The 16,218-nt window shown below is 38.8% G+C and overlaps 1 protein-coding gene across 1 annotated transcript in view; it reads right to left on the bottom strand.

Moving 5' to 3' along the window:
- Window positions 1–16,218, bottom strand: part of si:dkey-11f4.7 (piezo-type mechanosensitive ion channel component 2) — a 293,659-nt gene that overhangs the window by 99,054 nt on the left and 178,387 nt on the right. Inside the window, 5 exon segments of the mRNA XM_052605318.1 lie at window positions 6,062–6,171; window positions 6,389–6,486; window positions 6,598–6,687; window positions 9,740–9,899; window positions 15,823–15,919. Coding sequence (XP_052461278.1) covers window positions 6,062–6,171; window positions 6,389–6,486; window positions 6,598–6,687; window positions 9,740–9,899; window positions 15,823–15,919 — 555 coding nt within the window.

The raw sequence follows: 16,218 nt of genomic DNA, 5'->3' as shown, positions 1-16,218 counted from the left end.
GTCTCTATTTTGTTTCTATGTTTTAAAATATGATTTAAATCCCGTGGTAACTAGGATTTACACAATCTCCAGTCTGGATACAGAACACCTGAGAAGAGATGATGCTGACACTCAGAGGACCTCAGATGATGCTAACCCTGAATCAACAAACAGAACTAACAAATATTGCTACAAGTGTGACTGCATCATATAACAATTATTAATTAATAATATTAATAATGTTCATCGTCTAGCTGACTACGTCTTGTATTATTTTTTTCTAAAAATCCTGTCAAACGTGCACAAACTGACAGTCACCACCATAAGCTACTACTAAAGATTGTAGAAAAATAATTTTCTGTAAAGTTGCTTTGTAACAATTTGTATTGTAAAAAGTGCTATACAAATAAACTTGAATTGAATCTTCACAAATTTGAAGAGGGGTGGAGAAGGGGATTGCAGGAAGTGTTAACAGTTGTGTAGGGAGGTCAAAATGGGTGTTGGGGCTTTCAGATCTACAATAAAACTCATTCAGGTCATTAGCAAGTCTTTGATTAGCCTCAGTGCAGGGGGGTGGTGTCTTGTAGTTAGTGATGGCTCTCAGTCCTCTACACACTGAAGTTGGTCGTTGGAAGTAAAGTGGTCTTCCAATTTTTTAGCGTAGGTCTTTTTAGCCGCTCTAATCTCTTTGTTCAGTGTGTTCCTGGCCTGATTGTACAAGACTCTGTCCCCATTTCTGTAGGCATCCTCTTTGGCCTGACGAAGATGTCTGAGATTTGCTGTAAACCCTGGCTTATCATTGTTGAATGTTAAATAAGTCCTGATAGGAATGCATATATCCTCACAAAAACTAATATAGGATGTCACAGTCTCTGTGAGTTCGTCCAGATTGGTGGTAGCAGCTTCAAAAACACTCCAATCAGTGAGGTCAAAACAAGTTTGTAAATTATGCTCTGTTTCACTATCCCCTCTCTTCACAGTCCTTACTACAAATTGATTTAAATTTCTGCTTGTAGGTTGGGACAACCAGACAATCGAGCCTATTTGACTGTGATATTTGTGACGAAGCAACCAAGGGTAACCAGGCCATGACTACGCAAACTGAAAATGAAAATGAAGAAGCAGGCATCAAAGCTGATCAAATACTGGCAAAGTTAGGCTCAATGGAAACAGGGTTTACCTCTAGGCTGGATAAACTGGCAGCAACTCTACAATATGTGAAAAAGGAGATTAGTGACTGCAGTGAACGCATGTCCCAAGTCAATACGCTACAAGCTAAGAACAAAACCATGGAAGATAAACTTATGGATTTAGAAGCCAGATCTCGTTTAAACCTAAGTCCTAAGTTCTCACCTAAGTTATAAATGTGTGAGAAACAAACCACAGAGAGTGTGTTTTATGTTAAGTGTGGAAAAGGACAACTTTGTAACCTTGACACAGCAGAGGAATATAAGGTGGAGGACCGCCCTCCCCTATTGTCGCACTCTGCAGGAACTAAGTGTTGCTGTATGACTGTATGACCTTCTTTGCAAAGAATTAAAGCTTTCTTTTTAATTATAACCTGAGAGCGAGTCTGTTTCTTATGCTGATGAGAGTTGATTTATTTTTGCCACAAAAATTTGGTGTCAGAAGTGGGATTCCTTGCTTGTGTCTTCTGTGAGCGGACGGTGACTGGCCAATCCTGAACAATAGAAGTTCAGCCCTAACCCCAATTAGATTTGAGCGAGAAAGGGACCGATCGGCGAGGCCCGGAGGGGACACCACTGGAATCAGAAAAGAACCTGGGGGGCAACAGAACTCTCGGGTAAGAGACAGATCATAATCTTCTAAAATTTGGGTTTTTATAAATAAGAATTGGAAGTAAATTAGAAAAGGGACAAACCATAGCGGTGGGTCCTTCTCTGTGGGAAGCACAATCAAGAGGATTCCGCGGGAATCAGATTGTGAGAATACTGCGGCACAGTTAATACATTTCTAGGGGGGAATTGAAACTGCTGCAACTGGCGTGATCGGAAAATGAGTTAGAAATTGAGATTGAAACGATCCAGAAATTTCGAAGCGATAAGTTTCTAATAGGGGAAGTGAGACTGTGCGGGTATTGCCTCTCCGACTTGGGCAGGGCAAGTCGGATCTGTTAGAGACGTCTGACAGACTATAGGCATGCAGAAGGAATAGACATTTCCCGTGGTCAAGCTGAAAGGTGTGAAATTGGACCCTGACCTTGACTGCTCTCCACCGAGAAGAACAACTGCACCGCCAGATCCAGAATGGAGTCAAGAAACAGTGGAAGACCCAGAAATCATTCCTGAAAACCCCAATAAAGAAATTGAAGAGGAAATAGTGTGCAGAGCACCCCCGACAGAAAAAAGACAAACAAGACAAACAGCAAAAGAAGAAAATCTGAGTATAAAAGCTCCAATGATTGAAGTTTCAGGTCCTGACGGGCCTATTATGGTCTTTAGACTGTGGACTATAACGGACATGAAAGAAGCGATGGCTCACTTACCGAGCCCTAACGAAGCAGGTCATACATTTTCTACCGAATTAGTCACCTTCTGCCAAAAAATCAGCCCTACCATGCACGAACTGAGAAGGCTGCTAGCAGAGAAACTGGGGGCTATGAGCTGGCATAAAGTGAGTGGAGAGCTGCAGAAAGAAGACTGTCGGATAGAACACTGTGAATGAAAAAGTGGACGGCTATCTGCTGTTTTAGCAAACGCTTTGCATGCAGAGGAGATGCAGACGGCGAAGAAGGAAAGAGTTAAAACCAAGACCGACAGAAAGTGACAGCTGGCATTAGTGCAAGCCGTGTGGAAGCCGGGGGGCTATTCTGCACAGCGAAGCCAGCAATCGAAAAGGGGAAGATGGAAAGGACGAGGAGGAGGATATCCGAATGAAACTGAAAGGAAATCTGAAAGATGGGGTTGTTGGATCTGCGAGACTGATGAACATACGACATTCAAGTGTACCAGATGCAGACTGTGTAAAAAGGACGGTTATTGGGTAAGGGAATGTCCGGACAACCGGCGAAATCAAGAAGCTGACTGTAGCGAGGGAGACAGGGAGCAGAGAGGAAGGGAAGTGAAAATTTTCTAACCACACACACGCACACATACACTGATGCATTTTCTGCTCTCTGCAATGAAGAAAAAAGCTTGCTTTCCTTTGTGTATGTCTGATTCTGTTGATGAATATCCTGATAAATGTGCGATTATATTTAACAGTGAAGCCTTTATGAAAAAGTCTAAATATCTTATGTTATTGGAGGGGATATTGATTTTTAGCTGATTCTGGAGCATGTAGATCAGCTATACGACCATGTGACTTGCGATGCCAACCACAATTAAGAGGCGAAATTAATGAATCGATTTCTGCTTCAGGGCACGTAATTTGTGAAAGATTCACAGTGCCTCTGAATTGTGAAACAGAGGGGGGCGAGGTGCTAAGGCATGCTCTTATCTACACTCCAGTATGTCCAGTGCCTTTAATGGGGAGAGATTTATTGTGCAAACTAAATTTGACACTGATAGCAGACTCTGGGAGTGTCCGAGTGGCAGAGAAAGAGCAGATTTGCTGTCTGCAAGCAAGACCAAAATGGGCATATGAATGGGACTTCATAAATTCTGGTTGGGCTAAAATGATAATTAAAAAAGAGAGAAGAAAACCATTTGACAGAGAGATCATGTTGCCTGACAGATTGCATTGCACATCACATGTTGTAGTACAACAAGATGACCAGTATGAAAAAGACTGGTTTGAGGGAGAAAAAGCAGAAACTTAACATTATTAAGAGATACCCCATATGGCATTTCCAACATAAATCCAAACAAGATTAAGACTTGGTGAAATATTTAGATGAACAGATAGATGAGTACTTTCAAATTAACACTACACAAACTACTGCATATGTAAGTGGGATGCTTTTAAGGCTTTCCTGAGAGAGCATATCATCCGTTATAGAGGTTCTACATACAAAAAAGACACAGGAAACTAGATTACAGTTGGGAAATAGAATAAAAGCCCTTCAAACAAAAGTAAATAATTCTGAAAATATTAGTAATTCACAATTGAAGGAATAATTATTATTATTGAGAATATGATAAGCAATCTGCTTTTAGAGCTACCTCAAGTCTTCTACGCTTGATACAGAAATTTTACGAACAAGGTGATAGGGCTGGCAAATTGTTGGCATGGCAAATAAAACAGCTTGAAACAAAATCGCCAATCACTTCAATAATATCAAATGGGCAGACACTGTTGGATCCAATAGAAATTAATAATGCGTTTAAGGGCTATTATGAAGAATTGTATAAGGGCACAAGCATCAATTAAACTTGACGATATAAGCATCTTTCTAAATAAAATAGATATTCCCATTATTTCGGAGGATAAGAGTTAATTTAAATTTTAAAAATTACAATAGAAGAAATTGGTCAAGCCATTGATAGCATGAAATCTGGAAAAAGAGAAAGGCCTGATGGCATAGATCAGTATAAGCAATTTAAGAATAAACTTTTGGTACCTATATTGGACATGTTTGAAGAAATCTTTCAATCAAATTTTCTTCCTCCTTCACTAAATACAACCTTGATTACTCTCCTGCCTAAGCCAGGAAAACCTTTAGATAAATGTGAAAATCTAAGACCCATTAATCTTTTGAATTCAGATTTGAAAATAATTTCTAAATTATAAGCAAAACGATTACAAAAACCTATCCCTTATGTAATAAATCTACATCAAAATGGATTTGTCACAGGAAGGCAGGGTTTCCAAAAAGTATGTAGATTATTAAATATTATTGATTATATTCGAGGCTGCGCCAAATACAGCTCTTTTATCACTGGATGCCGAAAAGGCCTTTGATAGGGTTGAATGGCCATATCTATTCCGGGTATTAGAAAAAAAATTGGATTTGGTAGCAATTTTATTAAATGGGTCAAAATATTATATGACAACCCCACTGCTGAAATAATCACTAATAGTAATATTTCTCAGTTTTATAATTTGAGATAGTCAAAAGTTTCTCAGTTTTATAATCTGATTATGTCTTACGTTTCTGAAAGTTCTCATGATAGATTTAGAGCTTGGAAGGATGATTTGTCATTACAACTTTCAGAGGAAGACTGGCAGAATGCATGCACTTTAGCCCACACAACATCGATAAATACTCGTCTTAAAGTTATTCAATTTAAATGGTTAATGCGAACATATGTGACTCCAGTGGAACTCTGTCGATATAATGGAAACATTCCTGATGTGTTCAAAGTTTAAACGATGTAGAAGAACACTGGTTCACTCTATGTGGCATTGTACAAAAATTACACTCTTTTGGGAAGAAGTAAGAGACATTATTCAAAATATTATTTCCAAACAAATAATATTGGATCCAAAATTGTTTTTATTGGGTTTATATCCAGAGAAACATAACTATACTAAAAATGAGCGTACATTTTATAGACCTTAGTCTGCTTAACGCCAAAAGACGTATAGCTTTATTTTGGAAAAAACATGTAGACCAAGAGACACTTTATGGTTGTGGCAGATTCTGTCTGCTCTGCCACTAGAGAGGATTACATATGTGCTAAAAGGCAAGCAGGGACTTTTTGAGAATATCTGGAATACTTTTATTGATTATGCCAAAGATTTGGATTTAACAGATGACAATGACTGAGATGTGTGGACACTGCAGTTCACTTCTGGATAATAATTTGTACTACCTGATTTGTATAACTCATGTATTTTATTTTATATTTTTATTTTAAAGATAAGTGATAAAAATTTGTAGACCATTGCTTTGGCTTTCTGATAGGCATTGTGGTTGTTTATCTTGTGTTTGTGATAATAAATATATTCTGGCAAAAAAAAAAAAAAAAAAAAGATCATGTTGTGTGTTCTGCCGAGTGTTCAGCAGTTCATCCCTGTTGAAACTGATTGTGTTTGTTAAACAAAACACAGGAAAAACTAACAAAAAACGTACAAACACTGGAGAGCCAATCACTGAATCAACCGTGTGCGGCACCACCGAGAGCTATGAATACATCTTATTTGAATGTTTCTATGTTATATGTTTCAAAGTGTATACCTGAAAAGCAGTTTTCTTCTTAGGAAAATTGTTGTCATCGGTTTTGTCCTTTACCTCCTCTTCCTCCTCCGAACTGTCAGTTTCAAACAGATTATAGCCACAGTCCCCTTCTGAACATATAGAAGCAGACATGCATATAAAAGCAGGCAGACAAACATAAAACACACACACGTTTTGATGTTCATTAAATAGTATTTTGAAGTTTGGCGCTATTGTGCTATGATCTAAAAAAATAAATAAGCACCAGTGAAAAGACAACTTATGGTCCATACTGATGTACATTTCAAAAACTAAATAATATGAAAATATATGTTCAAAGTGGAATACCATTTAGCTTTGGGCAATATGAAGATTCAGTATGAGCAGTAGCTGATGTAACCTGTAGATAAGAAGCATTCTTCTGTTTTGACTTGATTTTCTCCATTCTGTGGGACAAGAATGAAACCAGCTTAACTCTAAATATTCACTATTAAAGCACATAAGTCGGTAGCATTTATCAATGAAAAAAGAAGCAGAAGAAGAAAAGATCTCCATACTGTTTCTTCAGTATCTCAACAGATTTTTTCTCCATTTCTAGTCTTGCTGCCACCTGTTTCTTCACTTTGGCTTCAAACAACTCTGCACCTCTTAAAATAAAGAAATATTAGATTTAGTTAATCATACCCCAACTCTCGTGCTGTTGTCCTCCTTTCTTTTGGCTCCATCTTGACACATCTAGACTTGCAGGCGTATATATCCGTTTAACAGAAAAGCTCTTATTGGGGGGTTTTAGAGCTCTTGAAAGGTTTTGGTTAAGATTTTGTTCTTTTAACTACATTTAGTATCTTCTTTTTTCATCATTAACACTATATAGCCTATTTAGTTCCCTTCACTCTACAACAAATTATTTAAATTTAACAATCCTCAGAGAACAATGAAAATATGTGGCTATAAAATTATATATTAAACTATTAAAAAAAAAAAAAAAAATGAAATAAGGCTTTAACGGCATTTATTTTAAACAGCATACTACAAACATGAAGCTAAAATCGAAAATGAAACAGCACATTTTATCAAAAATGAAACACCACTGGGCTCATGAACCCCTCTCATTTGACAAGAATCCATATATTTCCATTTTTGCCATGTAACATTTGGTTGCTAAACTATAACACATTATTAACAGTTAACTATTATTTACTACCCGGGTAAAACAATCCTTGACAAGTGCAAAATTGTTTGTTTGGGCACTGCACTACCCACTTACATCGGACCTTTTAAATTGAGCAGTATAGCTTTTACAGTTGGTTGACTGCATTTTAGTTTGATGATGAATGGCTGAAAACAGTCAATTGGATTTTATCAATTAAAGATACATAGAAAAAAAAAAAAAAAGATTATTTTGTTTTATTTTGTTAATCTGTTAATTAAGATAATTAACATCCATATCCATAACACAAATAACATCCATTCACAGAAGGGATGCAAGGGTGTGATGTGAAGATGAATCCTCATGGTTTGTTGTTAATGCTAATACATGAATTGAGATTTAAGCGTAGCCACTACTCATGTCCATAATGATAAATTCCAGTTTTTTTTGTAGAAATTACCATATGCACAATTTCCTGTCATATGTAGGATTCATAAATGAGGCCCACTGAGTTCAAAGTATGAATGGCCAATGTAGAAGACTAGCAAATCTTTTGAAAAATAGAGGCAGCGAAGTATTCTGTTCTTCCCACAGCGAGGCTTACATTGAAGTAATAGCTATTCTACAGCCTAGATGTAGTTAGGTTTCATGGGGAAAGGATCCACATCCCTAAATCCACTATTTCCTGAACATCCAGTTTCAAAAAGCCTTTGACAGGTACCAGTTTATCCCAAAACCTCCACACAGGCTAGGATAAACTGTCTCACTGGTGGATCATAAAGATCTCTATCAGCCCCTTTTCCTGCAAATCGATTGACAACTTCCAACAGAGTCATGTTAACTTGTACAGGGGTGGGTGAGTTCTCCTCCTGTGCTCTCATCAGACGGGACTGATTTAGGGTGAATAATACCATCTGCATTGTCATCATCCTTGTCCTTGAGAATGGTCAGCTGAACTTTCATATCTCTCAATTTCTCATATCTTTGAAATTTTATATATCCCCATAAATGTAAGGCTTGAGGACATTTCTTTGGTTCACCCAGGTTTGAGCAGCAAGGCATGGGTGCCTCTTTCTTGTGTCTACTACTCAGTCTCCTTTGTCAGGTTTTAGTCAAGAAAGTCATTCGGGGTTGGATTGGGGGGGGGGGGGGGCAGACAGGAGATGCAAGCTCTGTGAAAATTCTTTGCAGAAATTCAAGTGCAAGATGTGGAGGACAGAATTTTCCTATTTGGCTCTCTGCCTCTTTAGCAGTGGCTACAACACAGTAATAAACTGGCATGGAGCTGTACTTAGAGCAGTGAGCAGTCTCTTTTTTTGTCTCTCTCTTGGTGCATGTTGAGCACCCAAAAACTTAGGAAAAATATACTGAAAAACTTAGAGTAGAAAACGTGCCTTAACGCGTTAGTTATCAAACTCTAAGGCACAAGGTCACCCAACAAACATATTGCATTTTGGAGGTTACCTTGCGGCTTTGTCTGTAAACTGTTAAACAATAACTCCTAAAAATCTGCTGAGAGTAGCTTACAAAAATCTTCTACCGGGAAGGAAATGAAAATTATATACAGAGAGATGTGGCTCCCAGATTGTTGCAGCGATTGGTCTTCCTTGACTGGCAGATGTGGTGCCATTGGTGCTTCTGCGATTGGTCATGCCTGAGGCATTACCATAGTGAGATACCGAACAAATGTTTGAAAGAGAACATGTTATCACAGTTCTATAATTGTCTATATATGTCAGGATTGTTCTGTGTCATGTTTTGCCCCGGTTTCTGTTGCTGTTTTCTCTTGTTGGGTCAAGTTCCTGTCATTATTCAGTTAATTAGTCATTTTGGTCAACGGTGTTAAGTAATTATCTCTTGTATTTAAGTTCCCATCTGTGCAGACTGTCTTTGTCCATTCTACTTGTTGAATCAACAACGAGGCTTGTTCTCAGCTTTCTATGGATTATTAAAGACTATTGTTTGTTTACTCCAGCGACTCCTTGTCCCTCGCCTCCTCCCAGAGAGATTGTGACAGAAGAACCAACCAAATACAGTAACTCATTGTGTTTCCTCCATTAATGTTTCTTTTTTTCTCTCAGTGTTTTTCTTTCTGTTGTGTATGGATCCCCTCAATTCGTCCCAAATTCATCCTCCTCCTGCTTGTGCAGGGGGGAAATTCACTCGAGGGTCATACCAGACTGTTTCTGGCATTGGCCCATCTGCGTGTTCTATGATCCCAGCCTCAACATCGTGTGCGGAGTGCCATCATCCAGAGCGCAGTTCACCATCTCCCCGATGCATAAAACTGTCTATTATATAACTCTATAATTGGTAGTGGATGTGGTTTATGTAGCATTACCTGAAAAATGCACATTTTTGCTTCTTCTATATATTATATAAATAAGCAGGAAGAATAGACATCTGAAAAATATATATCTGTGAATGATTCTATAGAATACGCGTACATATGACACTGAAGATTACATGAATACCTTACGTTACAGAATTCGCCTTTAACCCTGATGTTCTGGTTTCACTTTAACAAACACAATAGATAGCTTTCTCACCTTGAAGCAAGGACCTTAGAAGTCTGAAGGTCAGAAACAACATAGAGGAAGTAGTAGCTGAGGAAGACTCTCCTCTGAGCCAACAGGACAGTGAAACAGATTGCATCCCAGATTATACCAGCTTCACCCTCTGGCAATTCACACTGATTGTCAGGCTTGGCTACAAAAAAAAAAAAAACATATGACAAACAAAAATTTGATTGAGACCTGTCAATAAACCTATGTAATGCAAAGTCAAAATTATGTACATACAAATACAATCATGACCTACACTGTTTAACATGACTTATTTACTATGATGTTCAGTAAACACATTGTAAACACTGTAAAAGCATGACATTCAAAGTATGAAATTTCTAATTATTATATGATAAACTTTTTATAGCACTTTTCATGATACAATTCATTGTACTGCAATTTTCAAGAAATATGTACATTAGATTAGCTGTTATGTTCATGCTGATACCCATCTTTTTACATCCACATTACTTGATTACATTGATCAACTTTTAATTGTATTAGGGTGTAGATTATATTTATTTATTTACTTATTTACTGCATATATTCATGTTTTTGCACATATAGACACTTTTATGATAACATCTATCCAAAGATCTACATATAAGATCTCTGGTCAACTGTAAGTTTACAAATCCTTGCCATACTAATGATTACTGATGATGAATCATTGCATTATTGAAAATGTATATACACTAAAGCCCTGCACGGGCCTCAAATTTAGGCCCAAACCCGGCCCTGGCTATAGACGCTCAGGCCCAACAGCTTATCAGCATTACCAGCCCGAGCCGACCCTTCTCCCAAAACAGCTCATACTACTGTTTCAGCTATTAAAAATAGTTACGTTTTGTATGTGTTATACACACAATGTATGTATACAATTGTGTTTTTTCATTTTTCTCTGGAATCTGTATTAAAGTCCAATTATTAACCTTATTTTTTATGCAGTGTGCAAATTAACAAATGTATATTAGTATATATGGACAGAAAAAAATGACTTTTATTTTGATATTGTGGCCCGGGATTCGCGAACGAACTGGTGAAGTATCCGTAGAGTGTTGAGGACCCTCCAGCATCATGGTGTAAAGCTGAAACCAGAAAAGTGTGAACTGTTCTGGAGTGAAGTCAGGTACGTTGGATGGCTGGTGTCAGCCGAAGGGGTACGGATACATCCTAAGAGCCTGGAGGCTGTCAGATCCATAAAGACCAGGACTCCTCAGACAGTGGGTGATGTAAGTAGACTGCTCGGGTTCCTTAGCTACTACCGTGCCTTCATTCAAGACTTCTCCAGGGTAGCAAAACCCTTGTACGAGCTGCTGCAGGCCAAGCCTGGAACAACACAGGACACTCACAGAAAGAAGAAAGCTAAAGGCCCACAAATTCCCTCCAGATCTCCAGTAGAATGGACCAGGGACCACCAACAAATCCTGGAAGAACTAATTGGAATGTTAGCAAGCCCACCTATACTTTCATATCCAGACTTCAACTTACCCTTCACACTCCACACTAAGGCATTTGAAAGAGGCCTTGTTGCCATCCTATATTAGCGACAAGACGGGAGGTTGAGAGTAATACGATATGGGTCCAGAACATTGACAACGAAAGAGAGGAATTACCTATTACACAGTGGCAAACTTGAATTCCTTGCATTGAGTGAACAGTGGGTAATGTTTGAGAAGTTTTGGGACTACCTGTTCTATGCCCCATACTTCACAATGTCCACTGTCAACAACCCCCTGACATAGGTGTTGAGCATAGTGAAGCTCAACGTAGTAGGCCAACGGTGTTTCGGGGAGCTGTCTGACTTCTGGTTCGATGTGAATTACCGGCCATGGAAAGGCAACATCGATGCAGATATCTTGTCTCGTCTTCCTCTACACATTGAAGTATATGCATCAGAGTGCACGGAAGAGCTACCCACGGGGGCAATACAAGCAGCATGGGAGGGCAGTAATGCATCAAAGATGAAGGACGTGGTCTGGGTCGCTGCCCTGTATATGTATACTGGGGATGATGAACCACATTAACCTACCACCTGGTTGCCGACAATAGGACCAAATTAACTGATTCAAGCCCATAGAGAAAATTCTGTAATCTTTCAAGTGAGACAATGGAATGAGGATGGTGTCACTCTCACAGATGAGATAAGGGGAGGTTTGACAGAAACCAGCAGAAAGCTGATGTATGAGTGGAACAAGCTACATCTTGAGGGAGGACTCCTATATCAAAGAACAAGGGAAATAAAACAGCTTGTCTTGCCGAGCAAGTACAAAAAGCTGTCACTTAAGCACCTGCATGACAAAATGTGGGTACAGAGTGAGTGCTGAGTCTGTCAAGAGAACGGTTCTACTGGCCATATGTGAAAGTTGAAGTGGAAGACTATGTAACCAGAATGTTCCCATGTATAAAACAAAAGAAACCAGCTGTAAATGTTCAAGCACCCATGGGTAGCATCACAGCACATCACGACCAGAGCCATGAGTTTGAGAACTAACTGTTTCACACTCTCCAACAGTCTGCAGGAATTGGCCACTCTCTAACGTCACCATACCACCCCCAAGGAAACGCAGTGAAGAGGTTCAATCATACTCTACTACAGATGTTGAGGACACTGGCAGAAAAAGAAAAAGGTTGAAAAAACACTAACCTCAAACCGTGCATGCCTACAACTGCAACCAGCACGTGTCTAATGGGTATTCCACCTTTTACCTATTGTATGGGCGGCATCCTCACCTTCCAGATGACCTGATCTTTGGCCTGGTGGAGCCAACGGATAGAGTGACACCAAAGGGGTATGCAAATCAGTTGGAGAAAGATCGCTGAAGGAAACAGTCATCAATCAAGTGCGAGAAGGAAGGCTCAATACGACCAAAAAGCCAGAGGACTGGTACTGAAAGTCGGAGATCGAGTGCTCGTCAGAAACCTTGGAGAACGAGGAGTCAAGGGAAGTTACGATCCTACTGCGGAAAAGTGGTCTACATGGTGAAGGGTCAAGTCTCTGATAACCTAGTCTATGAAGTTTATCCTGAGAATGGAGACAGTAATAAAACCAGGACGCTGCACCAGAACCTTCTACTGCTGGTCAATGACTTACCTGTGGAAGCTCCCACAATGACAACTCGATCGCTGAAACCTGGAAAACAGAGAAAGACAAAAAGCCAGACACCCAACAAAGAAAACATCAGAGACAGTGACACGACAGACTCAGATGAAGAAAATAACAGAGGAGGATACTCGTTGAGAACCCCAGTCAGCTGGATGGAACCAGGGAATAGCCGTCTACCTGAGCGAGTAACTGTAAGGGAAGAATACAATCAAATACACAAAATGGATGAATCAAGGGTACTGGATTTAGGAAGAATACAATCAAATACACAAAATGGAGGAATCAAGGGTACTGGAAATTTGTCAAAAAGATGGATGAGGAGAGGGAAGCAGCTGCTTTTGTAGAGCCAGAGAGAGTGGCAATTCCAAGTGAAGGGAATGAAGCTGCAGTGATAACATCTATGAGGGAGAAAAGGATGAGACAGATTTACACTTATGACAGCCTTGGTCAGCCTGTGCTACAGCCATACCCAACACTTAAAGGGAGCCGAGCCAGATAAAGAACAAAAGATTGACTCGTTCTCAAGTCAAGAACCAGTTGCATCAGTTTTCGGATCACACGTAGTGATGGAAAGTTTGGTTCTTTCAGACAGTTCGATTCAATAAACTGGTTGAAGAAAACAGTTTACCGGTTCTTTTGTGCTCAAAGTAATGACATCACTGGTGATGATTGCCCTTGATTCAAGCCTTCGGTTTACCCGCGCTCATAACATTAGCACAGAATCGGTTCATAATCAATCATCAAAATAACCAGTTCGGATCAGACTGACAGTGTGTCAATCTGCTTCACACTGAATCACACAGGTGCGTGAGTTCAGCCAAGCTCATTTACAAGCCTTGACCTCATGGACTTTGCCGCCGATCGGTGTCAGGGGAGACCGTAGCATGTTTGCTCGGCCCCCAACAGATAGAAAAGAATCGCTTTTACATAAAAAGCATGGCAGGTGTTGTGAAGTTTTTAGCAGTCAATGAACTTCCACTACGTGGGGATTGTAAAACATGTGACAGTGTCCTCACAGATTGCATAGCTGCGGGGCTTTTTGCCAAGTTGTTTAAAATGCACATTTGAAAAAGATAAATACCTGGCTGACATTACATCAGGTATCCCACAAAATACGAAGTACACTTCCAAAACCATCCAGAATGAAGTGATTGAAATTTTGGCATCCATGGTTCTGAACTACTAGTTCAAAAATATGTACAAAACATTAAAAATGAAGAAAACAAACACAACAATAACAAACCACCCTAACAATTGGCTTAAATATATGAAATTAAAACTATATCAATAGACATGTGAGATGTCTATTGATATCCCAGGCCCACCTGGAATATAATTTGGCCCACCTTTCATCTCATATCTGGAGCCGGGCCTGCTTTGAAGATGTTTTTATTACCTTTCTGGACATGGACAGTATACCGTACATACGTTTTCAATGGAGGCACAGAAAGCTCTTGGACTAAATCTAAAATATCTTAAACTGTGTTCCGAAGATGAACAGAGGTCTTACGGGTTTGGAACGACATGGGGGTAAGTCATTAATGACATCATTTTCATTTTTCGGTGAACTAACCCTTTAATGCAGTGACAGTTTACCCAATTACACACATACCTGTTTGGGGCTTGAATAGTTGCTTACCACAAATTTGTTATACCAATTCATACACTCCTTACATACTTACCTTACAATTTCACTGTACCTGTGTGTTGATTGCACATATAGGAAGTAAGAGGTTGATCACTGGAGCTTTTCTTATTTTGTCAGGAAGAGTGTGATACACTCAATGTATACAGTTGTTTTTTTTCTCTCTGGAATCTGTATATTGTTATAAGTCCAATGCTTACCTTATTTTTGCGTGCAAATTAACAAATTTATATTGATTTATATGGACAGAAAAAAAAATATATATATATATATATATATTGAGTCTCGAGCGGACTGGTGAACTGCGCTTGCTTCCTGATACCAACAGAGGAGCTGTGAAGTTTTTACAGGTAAAGCAAAGCTTTCAGATGGGTCTCTGGAGGCAGGGTCTGCAACATATGTAATTGCAAAGTGATTATATTTATGTCATTAATTTTGTTTTTATTTATTATTAAGTTAATTTCGAAGAACGTTTGGAGCATTTTTCATTTGTTAAATATTAGTTTTTTTTTTTTTTTTAATTAATGACCAAGCTGCCAGTGGTAGACAGTAAGCTGATCATAAATGTTTGATCAATTTAGCCTTCTCAATCATAACGACTTGCCTAAAATAAAATCTATAGATATACTAAAACAGTTCAATCATATAACAATGTTTAAACGTTAAACCTAGATAAATGGGTCACCCAAATGGATTCAGCGTGTCTTGCAGACCTCTAATGTACACCTGAAGTGGAAATGTGGCCACAAAGGAAGTTGAATGGCTGTTAATAAATGCAGTTGTCACTCCCAAATCTTTGCAGTGTTTGTAAATGGCCTATGACAGATTAGATAATGAAAATTAAATATTATATAATTTAAGTGGTGTACTAACTAGATTAGGAAATGTAAATTAAATCTTATATTTTTAGTGGTGTACTCATAGTGTAAAAAAATAAAAGTGAAGTGGAAAGTGATGTGACATAAAGCGAAGTATGGTGACCCACACTCGGAATTTGTGCTCTGCATTTAACCCATCCAAAGTGCACACACACAGCAGTGAACACACACACACCATGAACACACACTCGGAGCAGTGGGCAGCCATTTATGCTGCGGCGCCTGGGGAGCAGTTGGGGGTTCAGTGCCTTGCTCAAAGGCACCTCAGTTGTGATATTGAGAGTGCTGTACATTCACACCCCCCACCTACAATTCATACTGGAATGAGACTCGAACCCACAATCTTTTTGTTATGAGTCCGATTGTCTAACCATTAGGCCACAACTTTCCCCCAATGTAACGACATTAGGAATCCTATTCAATAAGTGATACTTACGTACATTGTAGCCCTTGATGGTGCAGAACATGCTAAAAGCTTGAATGAGCCAACAGCCATGCTTCTGTAGACTCTCCAGATAAACACAAGAGCCAAGCTGATCACACACACAAACAAAGTCAGTGATTATACATATAAACAATATATTAAAGAAAAAAAGGGGGAGTACGTTTAATGTATAATCATTAGGTCATAACCATAAGGGTGACTGTTTATTGTCCTAATATTTGACTACTTATTAAATTATTAAATTATTAAATTGGACACAATGTTAATTTGGGTGAAAAAAGAGTGCAGAGTGACACAAAAGACATAAAATGCCCTTTTGTGCTTTGTTCACAAAACTCAGTGTTATTTGCTATTTAAGATTATCACTGCTTTATTAAACCAAATCTT

Source organism: Carassius gibelio, chromosome A9 (genome assembly GCF_023724105.1).
Source record: "Carassius gibelio isolate Cgi1373 ecotype wild population from Czech Republic chromosome A9, carGib1.2-hapl.c, whole genome shotgun sequence".
Taxonomy (NCBI): Eukaryota; Metazoa; Chordata; class Actinopteri; order Cypriniformes; family Cyprinidae; genus Carassius; species Carassius gibelio.
The sequence above is the reverse complement of the archived record's forward strand: the minus strand, read 5'-3'. Positions and strand labels throughout refer to the sequence as shown.